The sequence below is a fragment of the Symphalangus syndactylus genome, chromosome 12 (genome assembly GCF_028878055.3).
Source record: "Symphalangus syndactylus isolate Jambi chromosome 12, NHGRI_mSymSyn1-v2.1_pri, whole genome shotgun sequence".
Lineage (NCBI taxonomy): Eukaryota > Metazoa > Chordata > Mammalia > Primates > Hylobatidae > Symphalangus > Symphalangus syndactylus.
This window is the reverse complement of record NC_072441.2, coordinates 46,301,619-46,314,427: the sequence shown is the minus strand read 5'-3', so window position 1 is coordinate 46,314,427 and position 12,809 is coordinate 46,301,619. Positions and strand designations below refer to the sequence as shown.

The 12,809-nt window shown below is 42.1% G+C and overlaps 1 protein-coding gene and 1 pseudogene across 4 annotated transcripts in view; both read left to right on the top strand.

Moving 5' to 3' along the window:
* The window catches only part of EVI5 (ecotropic viral integration site 5), a 294,360-nt gene that overhangs the window by 181,336 nt on the left and 100,215 nt on the right, over positions 1-12,809 (top strand). For all 4 annotated transcript variants that reach the window (XM_063625474.1, XM_063625476.1, XM_063625477.1 and 1 more), the window contains one exon: positions 12,240-12,386. In XM_063625474.1, the coding sequence (XP_063481544.1) occupies positions 12,240-12,386 (147 nt within the window). The remainder of the gene's footprint in view (positions 1-12,239; positions 12,387-12,809) is intronic.
* On the top strand, positions 3,798-12,043 carry LOC134734630 (zinc finger protein 714-like; annotated as a pseudogene).

Genomic DNA, 12,809 nt, shown 5'->3' with positions numbered 1-12,809 from the left:
GGTTGCTCTGTTCTTTTTGCCCCTATCATTTTTCTCTGTTTTCAGTTTCCATTGACTAAAACATTTTTACTGACAAATTATTAAGTTCACTCATTCTTTCCATTGCTTTGTCGAGTTGTTTGATGAGCCACTGAAGGCATTCTTTACATCTGTTACTGTTTTTCATTTCTAGCTTTTCTTAAAAAAAAAAAACAAAACATTTTTTTTTTTTTTTTCAAAGAGAAAGGGTCTCACTGTGTTGCCCAGGCTGGTCTCAAACTCCTGAGCCCAAGTGATCCTCCCACCTCAGCCTCCCCAAAGTGCTAGGATTATAGTCACGGGCCACTGTGCCCAGCCCATCTCTAGCTTTTCTTTTTGACTCAGTTTTCATTTTTCTGCTATTACCTATCTAATCTTATGTTTTTCACCTTTCCCTTAGAGCCTTTAGCATATTAATCACAGTTATTTTAAATTCTCTGTCAGATGTTGTATTAGTCAGGGTTCTCTAGAGGGACAGAACTAATAGGATATATATATATATATAAAGGGGAGTTTATTTAAAGTATTAACTTACATGATCACAAGGTCCCACAATAGGCTGCCTACAAGCTGAGGAGCAAGGAGAGCCAGTCCAAGTCCCAAAACGGAAGAGCTTGAAGTCCAATGTTCAAGGACAGGAAGGAAGCATCCAGCATGGGGGAAAGATATAGGCTGGCAGTCTCTCCTTTTCACATTTTTCTGCCTGCTTTATATTCATTGGCAGCTGATTAGATTGTGCCCACCAGCTAAGGGTGGATCTACCTACCCCAGCCCACTGACTCAAATGTTAATCTCTTTTGGCAACACCCTCGCAGATACACCCAGGATCAATACTTTGTATTGATCTTGGATATTAACTCAGTATTAACCATCACAAGTCCACCCCTTGTCAGCTTGAACTTGAACCTATGCACATCTCCTGAGATCATACATAATCTTCAAATAAAGACAATAATGAGGTAATTATTATTACGCCTAACATAATACAACTATCCTTTGTACACCCAGAAACACACCAATCCCCGACTCAAATACTATTACATAAAGTTAACAGTACTTAAATGCTGATATGAAGTCAATAAATCTTATGTCACATGATAAAATATATTTTCTTAGTACAAATGTATACATACACAAACATGATTTTAACAAAAGAAGGAGGAGACACTCATGACAATTACAGTCCTTGTTTCTGCAGCTGATCATGTAGCTGCAGCTGGTATTAATGACTACCTTCCGTTACCCATTCTGTATTCCCTTTGCCTTCAGCAAGCACCTCAGCAGGTCATGTTTTTTTTCCTGGTGGAGTGACCCAAACCTTCATTCCTGAGGGGTCTGGGCCATCTGTAGTCCTGCCTGGATTGGGATGTTGTAGTTTCCCATTGACCTTAATCATAGAGCATGGTAATACTAAGATGCTCTGATGGATCTCCTGTATTCCATGCATATTCTTCTTTACCTCCGTTGTGGAGTAGCAGACTGATTTCATCTTGATAGTCCGGGTCAATCATCCCAGCCAACACTGTAATTCCATTCTTAGCTTGTTGACTTAAAGGTAGGAAGAGCCTGAAGTGTCCAGGTGGCAATCTTAACTTCCAGTTTAATGGAGTCGTTGTTGTGTTTTCTGGTGGTAGCGTTCCTCCCTCTGGAACTAAGACCTCTAGGCCAGCAGAATTAATGTTGCAGGAACAGGAAGCAAGAATTTTGCTAGTGGATCACTAGGGGTGACGGTGAGTGGTGCCACTTGCACTTCCACCCCTTGATTCCTGGACCCGTGAATCATGGCTATGGGAGAAACAGTAGGAGAAACAGTACCATATATTGGATGCTGATTCAGAGCATACATGGCCTTCTGGAGAACCTTGCCCCAGCCCTGCAAAGTATTGTCACATAGTTGACATTGTAATTGTGACTTCAAAAGGCCATTCCACCATTCTATCCATCCGGCTGCTTTAGGATGATGGGGAACATGATAAGACCAGTGAATTCCATGAACGTGAGCCTACTGCAACACTTCTTTGCCATAAAGTGAGTGCCTTGGTCAGAGGCAATGCTGTGTGTAATACCATGATGGTGTTTAAGGTATTCCGTGAGTGCACAGATGGTAGTCTTGGCAGAAGCATTACATGGAGGTTAGGTAAACCCATATCTGGAGTAAGTGTCTATTCCAGTGAGGACAAACCTCTGCCCTTTCCATGATGGAAGAGGTCCAATATAATCAACCTGCCACCAGGTAGCTAGCCGATCACCCTGAGGAATGGTGCCGTATCAAAGGCTCAGTGTTGGTCTCTGCTGCTGGCAAATTGGGCACTTAGCAGTGGCTGTAGCCAGGTCAGCCTAGGTGAGTGGAAGTCCATGTTGCTGAGACCATGTGTAACCTCCATCCCTGCCACCATGGCCGCTTTGTTCATGGGCTTATTGGGCGACGATGGGTGGCTGGGAAAAGAGGTTGAGTGGTGTCCTCAGAACGGGTCATCCTATCCACTCAATTATTAAACTCCTCCTCTGCTGAGGTCACCTGTTGGTGAGCACTCACGTGGGATACAAATGTCTTCACAGTTTTTGGCCACTCAGAGAGGTCCATCCACATACCTCTTCCCCAAATTTCTTTGTCACCAATTTTCCAATCATGCTTCTTCGAAGTCCCTGACCATCCAGCCAAACCATTGGCTACAGCCCATGAATCATTATATAATCGCACATCTGGCCATTTCTACTTCCATGCAAAGTGCAAAACCAAGTGCACTGCTCGAAGTTCTGCCCACTGCGAAGATTTACCTTCACCGCTGTCCTTCAGGGATGTCCTAGAAAGGGGCTGTGGTGCTGTGGCTGTCCACTTTCAGGTGGTGCCTGCATATCGTGCAGAACCATCTGTGAACCAGGCCCTGGTCTTCTCTTCCTCTGTCAGCTGATCATAGGGAACTCCCCATGAGGCCATCAGTGCAGGCTGGAGAAGAGAAGGCAGGGTGGCAGGAGTGGAGACCATGGGCATTTGAGCTACTTCCTTATGGAACTTACTTGTCCCTTCAGGACCATCTCAAGCCTGATCACGTATATACCACTTCCATTTGATGATGGAATGCTGCTGTGCACAGCCCACTTCATGGCTAGATGGGTCAGAAAGCACCCAGTTCATGATAGGCAGTTCAGGTCGCATGGTGACTTGATGACCCATAGTTAATGACTATGATGAACCATGGTACAGTTTCCACCAAAGCCCAGTAACAGGCCAACAGCTGTCTCTCAAAAGGAGAGTAGTTATCTGCAGAAGACGGCAGGGTCTCGCTCCAAAATCCTAGAGGTCTCTGCTGTGATTTACCTGTGGGGGCCATGAATCTCTGTTTTTATAATTCAAATTAGTATTTTGCCCATTCGACCTAGAAGTTTTCTGCTTGTATAAATTAAGTAGGAATGCAGCAGGCTTCCTACCAATTTCACTTCTAGGAACACCATGATTAATTAGCCAATGCCAGAGCTCTACACAAGTCAGACTATTCTGGTTGCTGTTTTGCCACTGCTGTTCATGACAATAGCTACGCCCACCTTGCGTTTGATGGTTGAGTGCTGCCACTTGGCCCCTGCCACCTCAGTATTCAATTATTCCCATTATATTTAAATTTTGTAGTTGAGTAACTGTGGTTCCCACCATTAGATCTGACATACTAAGAAGAGCAATTACAGGGCTCTTCAAAGATGCAGGTGCTGCCCTCACAAATGTATTTCAAAAGGCATTGGTCAAGAGTATGTCTTCTGGACCCTCCCAGCTGAGATGAGTAGGTCTAAAGTGACTAATCCACTCCACCATCCCAATCTCCCTAAGCCTTGGGATCCCTTCCTCTACATTAAACCAAGGGAGATCAGGCGTTTCCAGCTCTCTCACAGTGGGCCATCTTCTAATCCATCTTTCAGCTAACCAAGCAAATAAACTATTAGAAACTTTTTTAACTCCCCGAGTTGCAACATTGAATGCTGAGTCGCTACTTAGTGGGCCCAAATCAATAAATTCAGCCTGATCCGACTCTGTGTTCCTTCCACCATTATCCCATACCCTTAATATCCATCCCCATGGCTTGTTTTCCAGATTTCCGCTTATATAAATTAGAGAACTCGGTTTTTTTTCAAGTGTAGCACACCTCCTCATGGTCACACTCTCAACCTCACCCTCTAGGGGCCCACTGAGACTTTAACTTAGTTATAGGTCTAGAAGCAAACGGGTGTTGCGGGTGGCTCCTGAGGAGACTCAACATTATCTTGCCTGTCAACTGCCTCAGGGGAGGGCATCAATGTTGTCTCAGGCAGTGCAGGGTTCATCTCCTCAGACAAAGGCAGAAAGGCTGATGGCAGCATGGGTTAGGGAGGGGTTGTTTCCACTACTGGGGATGGGGAAGCTGTTCCTTCTGACAAAAAGGGTTCATCAGAGTTTACAAACCTCAATGTCCCCAGCTTCATCAGGGTCCTCCCACACGTCCCCATTCCAAGTGTTAGGGTCCCATTCTTTTCCAATCAATGCCCTCACTTTAACAGTAGACACCTGGCAAGGCTGTGCATGCATCTTTCGTTGCAGGTCAGCCACTCGCATGAAGAGCTTGTGACTGTCTACTCTCATTCAGGGCAATCTTAGCAGATTTGAGGCTTAGTATCTGCTTCTGAAGCCGGAGGACAGAATCCCTGAATTCATCATTTTCTTTCATCACTTTGTCCAGTGAACTTAGGAGCAACCAACCAACTTCATTACATTCCTTGGTTCCCAACATATAGTCAATGGTATTATGTATAGAGTCACTAAACTGCTTGCCTCTCACATATAGTAAATCAGGAGTGTCAAATGCATTTATTTTGCATAACTCTCTAAACAGTTCATGTCAAGAACTATCAGTGTGCTCCATACTATTAGAAGTAGAGTCCTTAGCATTTTTGGGTCTTACCATTATTAAGCAGCCAACTCCAGAAACCCCCAAACCAGTGAAAGAACTCTATCCTTAATATTCTGTTCCTGTAGAACCACTCCTGGTACCAAAATCTGTATTAGTCAGGGTTCTTTAGAGGGACAGAACTAATAGGATATATATAGGAATAATAGGAGATATATAGATACACACACATAAAATATATAACATAAAACACATGTATATTATATATAATACACATATATATGTAACTCATATATATATATATATATATATATATATGAGTTTATTAAGTATTAACTTACACGATCGCAAGGTCCCACAATAGGCCGTCTGCAAGATGAGGAGCAAGGAGAGCCAGTCCGAGTCCCAAAACTGAGGAGCTTGGAGTCTGATGTTTGAGGGCAGGAAGCATCCAGCACAGGACAAAGATGTAGGCTGGGAGGCTAGACCAGTATCTCCTTTTCACACTTTTCTGCCTGCTTTATATTCACTGGCAGCTGATTAGATTGTGTCCACCAGATTAAGGGTGGATCTGCCTTTCCCATCCCACTGACTCAAATGTTAATCTCTTTTGGCAACACCCTCACAGACACACACAGGATCAATACTTTATATCCTTCAATCCAATCAAGTTGACACTTAGTATTAACCGTCACAGATATTTTTAACATCTGTGTCGTATGTAATGCTGGTTCTGTTGATTGCTTTGTCTCTTGGGAATGCTTTGTTTTTCCTTGCCTTTTCCTATGCTTTGTAATTTTTTTGTTGAAAGCTGGATATCTTGTGTAGGACTGCAGACTAAGTCAAATAGTTTTTCTGCCTGGAAATGGGCACATTTTTCCTTCTGCTAGGCCTTTAATGTGGGAGATTCAAGTTAATATAGTCCAGAGATGGGTTGAGTTTGAGGTTTGTTGTTTCTGTGGTATCATCAGTGCACCACAGGCTTCAAATTCCCTTAGCAATACCTTATTTTTCCCTTAGCAATATCTTATTTTTAGAGTAGGAGCTGGTTTGCCAGAGGGATTTTGTGTCTTTAGGTCTTCCCTTTGCATAACATTTTAAAAGGTTCTGTCATCAGCAGTATTCCATTTGTTACTTATTACAGAAGAGTTGGAGGGGCAACAGTGTTTTCTATTGTTTTGATGAAGCCTCAATCTTAGACAGGCACAGTGGCTAATGCCTATAATCCCCAGCACTTTGGGAGGCCCAGGCAGGAGGATCGCTTGAGGCCAGGAGTTTGAGACTAGCCTGGGCAACATAGTGAGACCGTGTCTCGTATAAAAATTTTAAAAAATTAGCCAGGTGTGGTAGTATTTGCCTGTAGTCCCAGCTACTTGAGAGGCCAAGGTGGAAGGATTGCTTGAGCCCAGGAGTTTGAGGCTGTGATGAACTCTAACACCACTGCACTCCAGCCTAAGCCACAAAGCAAGATCCTGTTTCTAAATTAAAAAAAAAAATAAATGGCTGGGTGCGGTGGCTCATGCCTGTAATCCCAGCACTTTGGGAGGCTGAGGTGGGTGGATGACCTGAGGTCAGGAGTTTGAGACCAGCATGATGAAACCCCATCTCTACTAAAAATACAAAAATTAGCCAAACGTGGTGGTGCATGCCTGTAATCACAGCTACTTGGGAGGCTGAGGCAGGAGAATCACTTGAACCTGGGAGGCAGAGGTTGCAGTGATCCAAGGTCACACCATTGCACTCTAGCTTGGGCAACAAGAGTGAAACTCCATCTCAAACAGAAAAATTAATTAATTAATTAATTAATTAAATTCAGTCTTAGGCTTCATTATGTCCTTTGATCTGGTGTGTTTGGTCTTTAGTGCTCCTGCCCACCCCTAGATGTAGTCCTAGGCACAAAACGCAGTTCTGCCCCTTCCCCAAGATGCAATGGCTTTCACCAGTGCCCCAAAGACAGCAGCGTTTCCCTGATCCACACAGATGAAAGCATATATTCCCTAGAGGAGACAGGCAAGGTTTAGCGCCTTCCTGTAGTGACTGCTGTTCCCCTCCCTGAGTCCTGTACCATGAAGGTTTCTTTCTCAAGACTCCCACCAGTCTTTTGTGTGTGTACCTGTTGGGGTACCTGAAGAAAAGTGTGCAAGAGTTTGTGAACTTAGACTCTAAGTCTGCTGCCTCCTGAGCCTCCACACTGTCTAGCCAGCCAATACTTAGCTTCCACCAGTTTGATATTTATTCTAGCTGTATCATTCTTAGCTTGTGGCCGTATCTGCCCCAGGTGAGAAAGTGCTTAAATCCCATTGCATCTCTCCTGGAAGGCTCCGGGTTTGAACTTAGTTTGGCTGGCTTTTTTTTTTTTTCCTTTTTTTTTTTTTTTTTTGATGGAGTCTTGTTCTGTCGCCCAGGCTGGAGTGCAGTGGCGCGATCTCAGCTCACTGCAACCTCCACCCCCGGGGTTCAAGCGATTCTTCTGCCTCAGCCTCCTGAATAGCTGGGACTACAGGCGCATGCTACCACGTCTGGCTAATTTTTGTACTTTTAGTGGAGACAGGGGTTTCACCATATTGGCCAGGCTAGTCTTGAACTCCTGACCTCAAGTGATCCTCCTGCCTCGGCCTCCCAAAGTACTGGGATTACAGGCATGAGCCACTGTGCCTGGCCTTCCTTCTTTTTTTCATTGGAAGGGTAGGAGCAGTTCTTTGACCTTCTGCATCCCAGATCACAAAAGTCCTGATTATGATGTATTTGTGATTGTTTTGTTTGATACTTTTGGTTTCTTTCTTTTTTGTTCCTTTTTCTTCCTTTCCTCCTTTTTATTGGATTAATTTAGTTTTTTCTTTCACTTTCTCTGTACTGGTTTGACTCTTATAATTTCTTTTGTTTTCTATTAATGTTTACTACCTGAAAAAAATTGAAAATGCTTACCTGGGTGAACAAAGTCTAAAGTTAGTCATCATCTCTGTATCCTTTCCAAACATTTATAAGGGCCTGTAAATAACTTCATGTGTTCTTCTGTCTTACAAATTATTATTGTACATCTTTTAATACCTCCAAACTACTAGATATTATTATTATTTTATGGAGTCAGAGCTTATCTGGATTTATTCACCTGTTAGCCAATTATTTTTGCTCTGAATTCTTTTTTTTTTTCTATTTAGTTTTCTTTTTCTTTTTTAAATAGGGTCTCACTGTTTTGTCCAGGCTTGAGTGCAGTGGCTGTTCATAGGCTCCATCGTATCTCACTACAGCCTCAAGCTCCTGACCTCAAACAGTTCTTCTGCCCCAGCCTCCCAAGTAGCTGGGACTACAGGCTGCTCTCTCTTCTTATATTTGACAGTTTCTGGTTTCCATCCTGCATTCTAAATCTGTCACTTTTTTTTTTTTTTTTTGAGACGGAGTCTTGCTCTGTCACTCAGGCTGGAGTGCAGTGGTGCAATCTTGGCTCACTGCAGATCCTGCCTCCGAGGTTCACGCTATTCTCCTGCCTCAGCCTCCTGAGTTGGGACTGCAGGCACCCGCCATCACACCTGGCTAATTTTTTGTTTTGTTTTGCTTTGTTTTGTTTTAGTAGAGACAGGATTTCACTGTGTTAGCCAGGATGGTTTCGATCTCCTGACCTTGTGATCCGCCCACCTCGGCCTCCCAAAGTGCTGGGATTACAGGTGTGAGCCACCACGCCCAGCCCATTTTCTTAAAATAAATTTACTTTTCTTTCTTGTATGATAGTTTAGCTCAGTATACTACTATAGGGTGAAGTTTCTTTTTTAAGCATTATGAATTTTTGCTCTTGAAATATCTGCTAGACATTTCATTACCCTTCCTTTATAGATCTCGGTTTTTCCCTTGATTTGCCTCTTTAGCATTCTAAGTTTTGTTACAGTATATCTTGGTGGGGATTTATTTGTTTTTATCCTGGTTGGAACTAGTTGTGCTTCTTTTTTTTTTTTTTTTTGAGACAGAGTCTCGCTCTCTCACCCAGGCTGGAGTGCAGTGGCACAATCTCGGCTCACTGCAAGCTCCGCCTCCCGGGTTCACGCCATTCTCCTGCCTCAGCCTCTCCGAGTAGCTGGGACTACAGGCGCCCGCCACCACGCCCGGCTAATTTTTTTGTATTTTTAGTAGAGACGGGGTTTCACCGTGGTCTCGATCAAGTGCTGGGATTACAAGCGTGAGCCACCGCGCCCGGCTGTGCTTCTTAAATTGTAGATTTATATCTTTTATTTCTTAAATTGTAAAAAATTCTCAACTATTACCATCTCTTAAACCATCATATCTCACTTTTTTTTTCTATTTTATCCTGCAGCCCCTATTAGGTATATTTTGGACCTTATTCTCTTTTCTGTGTCTAATGACCTTTTCTGAGACACTAATTATTTCTTCAATATAGCTAATCTCCAATCTAACCCATTCATTGAATTCAGTGGCTGTATTTATAGAAATTTTCTTTGGTTATTTTTCTGATTTGCTTAATGTTTTTTTGATAGTGACTTGGTCTTTGCTTATGTTTTGGCATCTTCCTTTTGTCATTAATACTGTAACTTTAGACATAACCTATGTTGTGTGAAGTCCTATAATTTCTTATCTCTAGAGTTCTTAAAATATATTTTTTCTGTCTGCTGTCTCTCACTCATGGTCAATTCTTGAGTTTTATGTGTATTATTTATCAAGCATGATGTTGAATTATGGTCTTGTATTCAGGGATGCAGGGAAGGGTTTTATCTGTGGAAATTATTTGCAGCTTATGTCAAAAATGGGTCCCTCTGAAGTGTAGTTATTTGTTTTAATGGTAGCAGGTAAGACAGTAAAAAGAGGCTGTGATACATTTTGAATATGGTACTAGGAAGTTTAGTTAATTTTGTAGACAGACTTATTTGTTGATTCAAAATGAGAAAGAGGCCAGGTGCAGTGACTCATGTTTGTGGTCGCAGGATTTTGGGAGACCAAGATAGGAGGATCACTTGAGCTCAGGAGTTCAAGACTGGCCTGAGCAACATAGCAGGACCTTGTCTCTACTAAAAATAAAAAAAATTATCTGGGCGTGGCGGCACATGCCTGTGGTACCAGCTATTCAGGAGACCGAGGTGGGAGGATAGCTTGAGCCTGGGAGATTGAGGCTACAAGTGAGCTATGATTGTGCCTCTGCACTCTAGTCTGGGCAGCAGAGCAAGCTCCTGTGAGACCCTATCTTTAAAAAAAAAAAAAAAAAAAAAAGAGAGAGAGAGAATGAGAAAGACTAGAGTATGTGTTACAGGAAGATAAGTAAAAGTAAAGATAAAGAATGTTCTAAGTGGTTGAAAGTTTTGGAGCTTACATCTATTAGATGATCTACATTTTTTCATTAAAACTGGAGGGGGGGTCTTTTTCATAGGGCGAGGTAAAGTAGGTATAATAATGGCAACAACTGAACATTTATTAAGGATCTGAAATTTCCCGGGTGCAGTGGCTCATGCCTATATCTCCCAGCACTTTGGGAGGCTGAGACGGGTGGATTACTTGAGGTTAGGAGTTCGAGACCAGCCTGGCCAACATGATGAAACCCTGTCTCTATTAAAAATACAAAAATTAGCTGGGCATGGTGGTGGGTGCCTGTAATCCCAGCTACTTGGGAGGCTGAGGCAGGAGAATCACTTGAACTCAGGAGGTGGAGGTTGCAGTGAGCCAAGGTCGTGCCACTGCACTCCAGCCTGGGCAACAAAGTGAGACTGTCTCAAAAAAATGAAATGACATGACATGACATGACATGATTGTGTGAGACTGCTTTCATAAACTTTTCTCCCATAATCTAATCTTCACAACGTAGCCTCAAAAGGCAAGTAGTACTATCTCTACTGAAATTTGGTAGGATTAAATAATTTGGCCAAGTTTTAAGAACTGTTAAATGAGAAGTTAGATTTTTACTTCTTTCTGTTATGAAAGTCTCTACTATTTCTTTCAGGCCTCTGATAGAATAATTTAGGGTTGAGAGAATTCAGGCTGGGTCATACCTGAATGTGAAAACTACCTCATGTTAGTTCAAGGTCTATATGTTTTTTTTAGCACATTCTGTAATTATAATACAATAAACAGCTAGCATTTATTGCTACATATTAGGCCCTGTTACACATATTATCTCATTTAATTCTGAAGACACCAAACTGAGAAACAGAAAGTATTTTATATGCATTTTTCAAATAAGGAAATAGAGACTCAGAGATACTAGCTTGTTTGCTTAATGGCCAAATTTTAAAACCAGGATTCAAAATCTGTGCTTATAAAAAGAGACTGTGCTAGACATTGAGAGCGTGTAGAAATACTCATATGCCGTATTGTGTGACATCAAGTTTACAGCCCAATAAATAGTGATGGTACCTTTTTTTTTTCCCCTTTCCTTTTTTTTTCCCTGAGACAGAGTCTTGTTGTCACCCAGGCTAGAGTGCAGTTGCGTGATCTCAGCTCACTGCAACCTCCGCCTCCTGGGTTCAAGTGATTCTTGTGCCTCAGCCTCCCAAGTAGCTGGGATTACAGACGTGCACCACCATGCCCGACTAATTTTTGTATTTTTAGTAGAGACAGGGATTCACCATTTTGGCCAAGTTGGTCCCAAACTCCTGGCCACAAGTGATCTGCCCACCTTGGTCTCCCAGAATGCTGGGATTACAGGCATGAGCCACTGCACTGGGCATGATGATACCTTTTGACTGGTTTGTGCTTTCTTTCTGGAACTGGAAAGAGGAATTAAACTCACCATTCCTGTATCTATCCACTTTGTACTCCCATTGCCAATCTTAGAAAGGAATACCTTCAGTTATGTATAAGCATTTTTATAGTTAACAGCTATTTTTTGTATAAATGGTATATTGAGCTATATTGAGAGTAATATTGACAGTATGCATTCCTTTGGATGACTTGATTTTATTTATTTGTTTTTTACTTTTTTTTATTTTTTTTTTTGAGACAGAGTCTCGCTCTGTCGCCCAGGCTGGAGTGCAGTGGCGCGATCTCGGCTCACTGCAGGCTCCACCTCCTGGGTTGACGCCATTCTCCTGCCTCAGCCTCCTGAGTAGCTGGGACTACAGGCGCCCACCACCACGCCCGGCTAATTTTTTGTGTGTGTTTTTAGTAGAGACGGGGTTTCACCGTGTTAGCCAGGATGGTCTTGATCTCCTGACCTCGTGATCCGCCCCCCTCAGCCTTGAATGACTTGATTTTAAAGGCAGTTTTATCTTATTTTTTAATGTTGATTTGTTGAATAACACTGACCTATAACTAGTAATGTTTTTAATAATGTTGTGGTATAAAATGGATAGGTAATTTTTTTAAATGTTTAGGTCTTGTATCTATAGTCTGAGTATTTATATTTCTGATTATTAGAACCAGATCAATAGTAACCATCTTCGAAGAGCAGAACAAGAGGTGATTAGCCTACAGGAGAAAGTGCAGTATCTTTCTGCACAGAACAAAGGACTCCTTACTCAATTAAGTGAAGCAAAGCGCAAACAAGCAGAGATTGAATGCAAGGTAAATATGTCAACTAACTGATTTTGTTTTTTGTCAATATAATAATGCCTTTTTTTGTTTGTCTTATCGTGATTAGATTATCTTAAAGACAAAACAAAAAAAGCTCGTCCTATTTTCTACTTTTCCTGAACTTGTTTTGGTAGTTGCTTTCAGACCAGGTTAGCTCATCTTGCTTCTGGGGTGGATTTCAGTCAAGAAACATTTTCAGTCACTTCCTTGGTTAATTTAATTTCCTGGATTGGCATTTACTAGTATTTCTTTACAGTTTTTCTTTTGACCGGTAACCCTTTAAAATCAGAGCTTTTAATGGCTTGATCAAAAAAGATGGGTCATTTAGAGAGGTTAGGGCTCCTCTGCTTTGATTTGTATCTTATTAGTGGGCAGTTAACGTTGATACATGTTTTCTGGATAGACTAGAGAGCA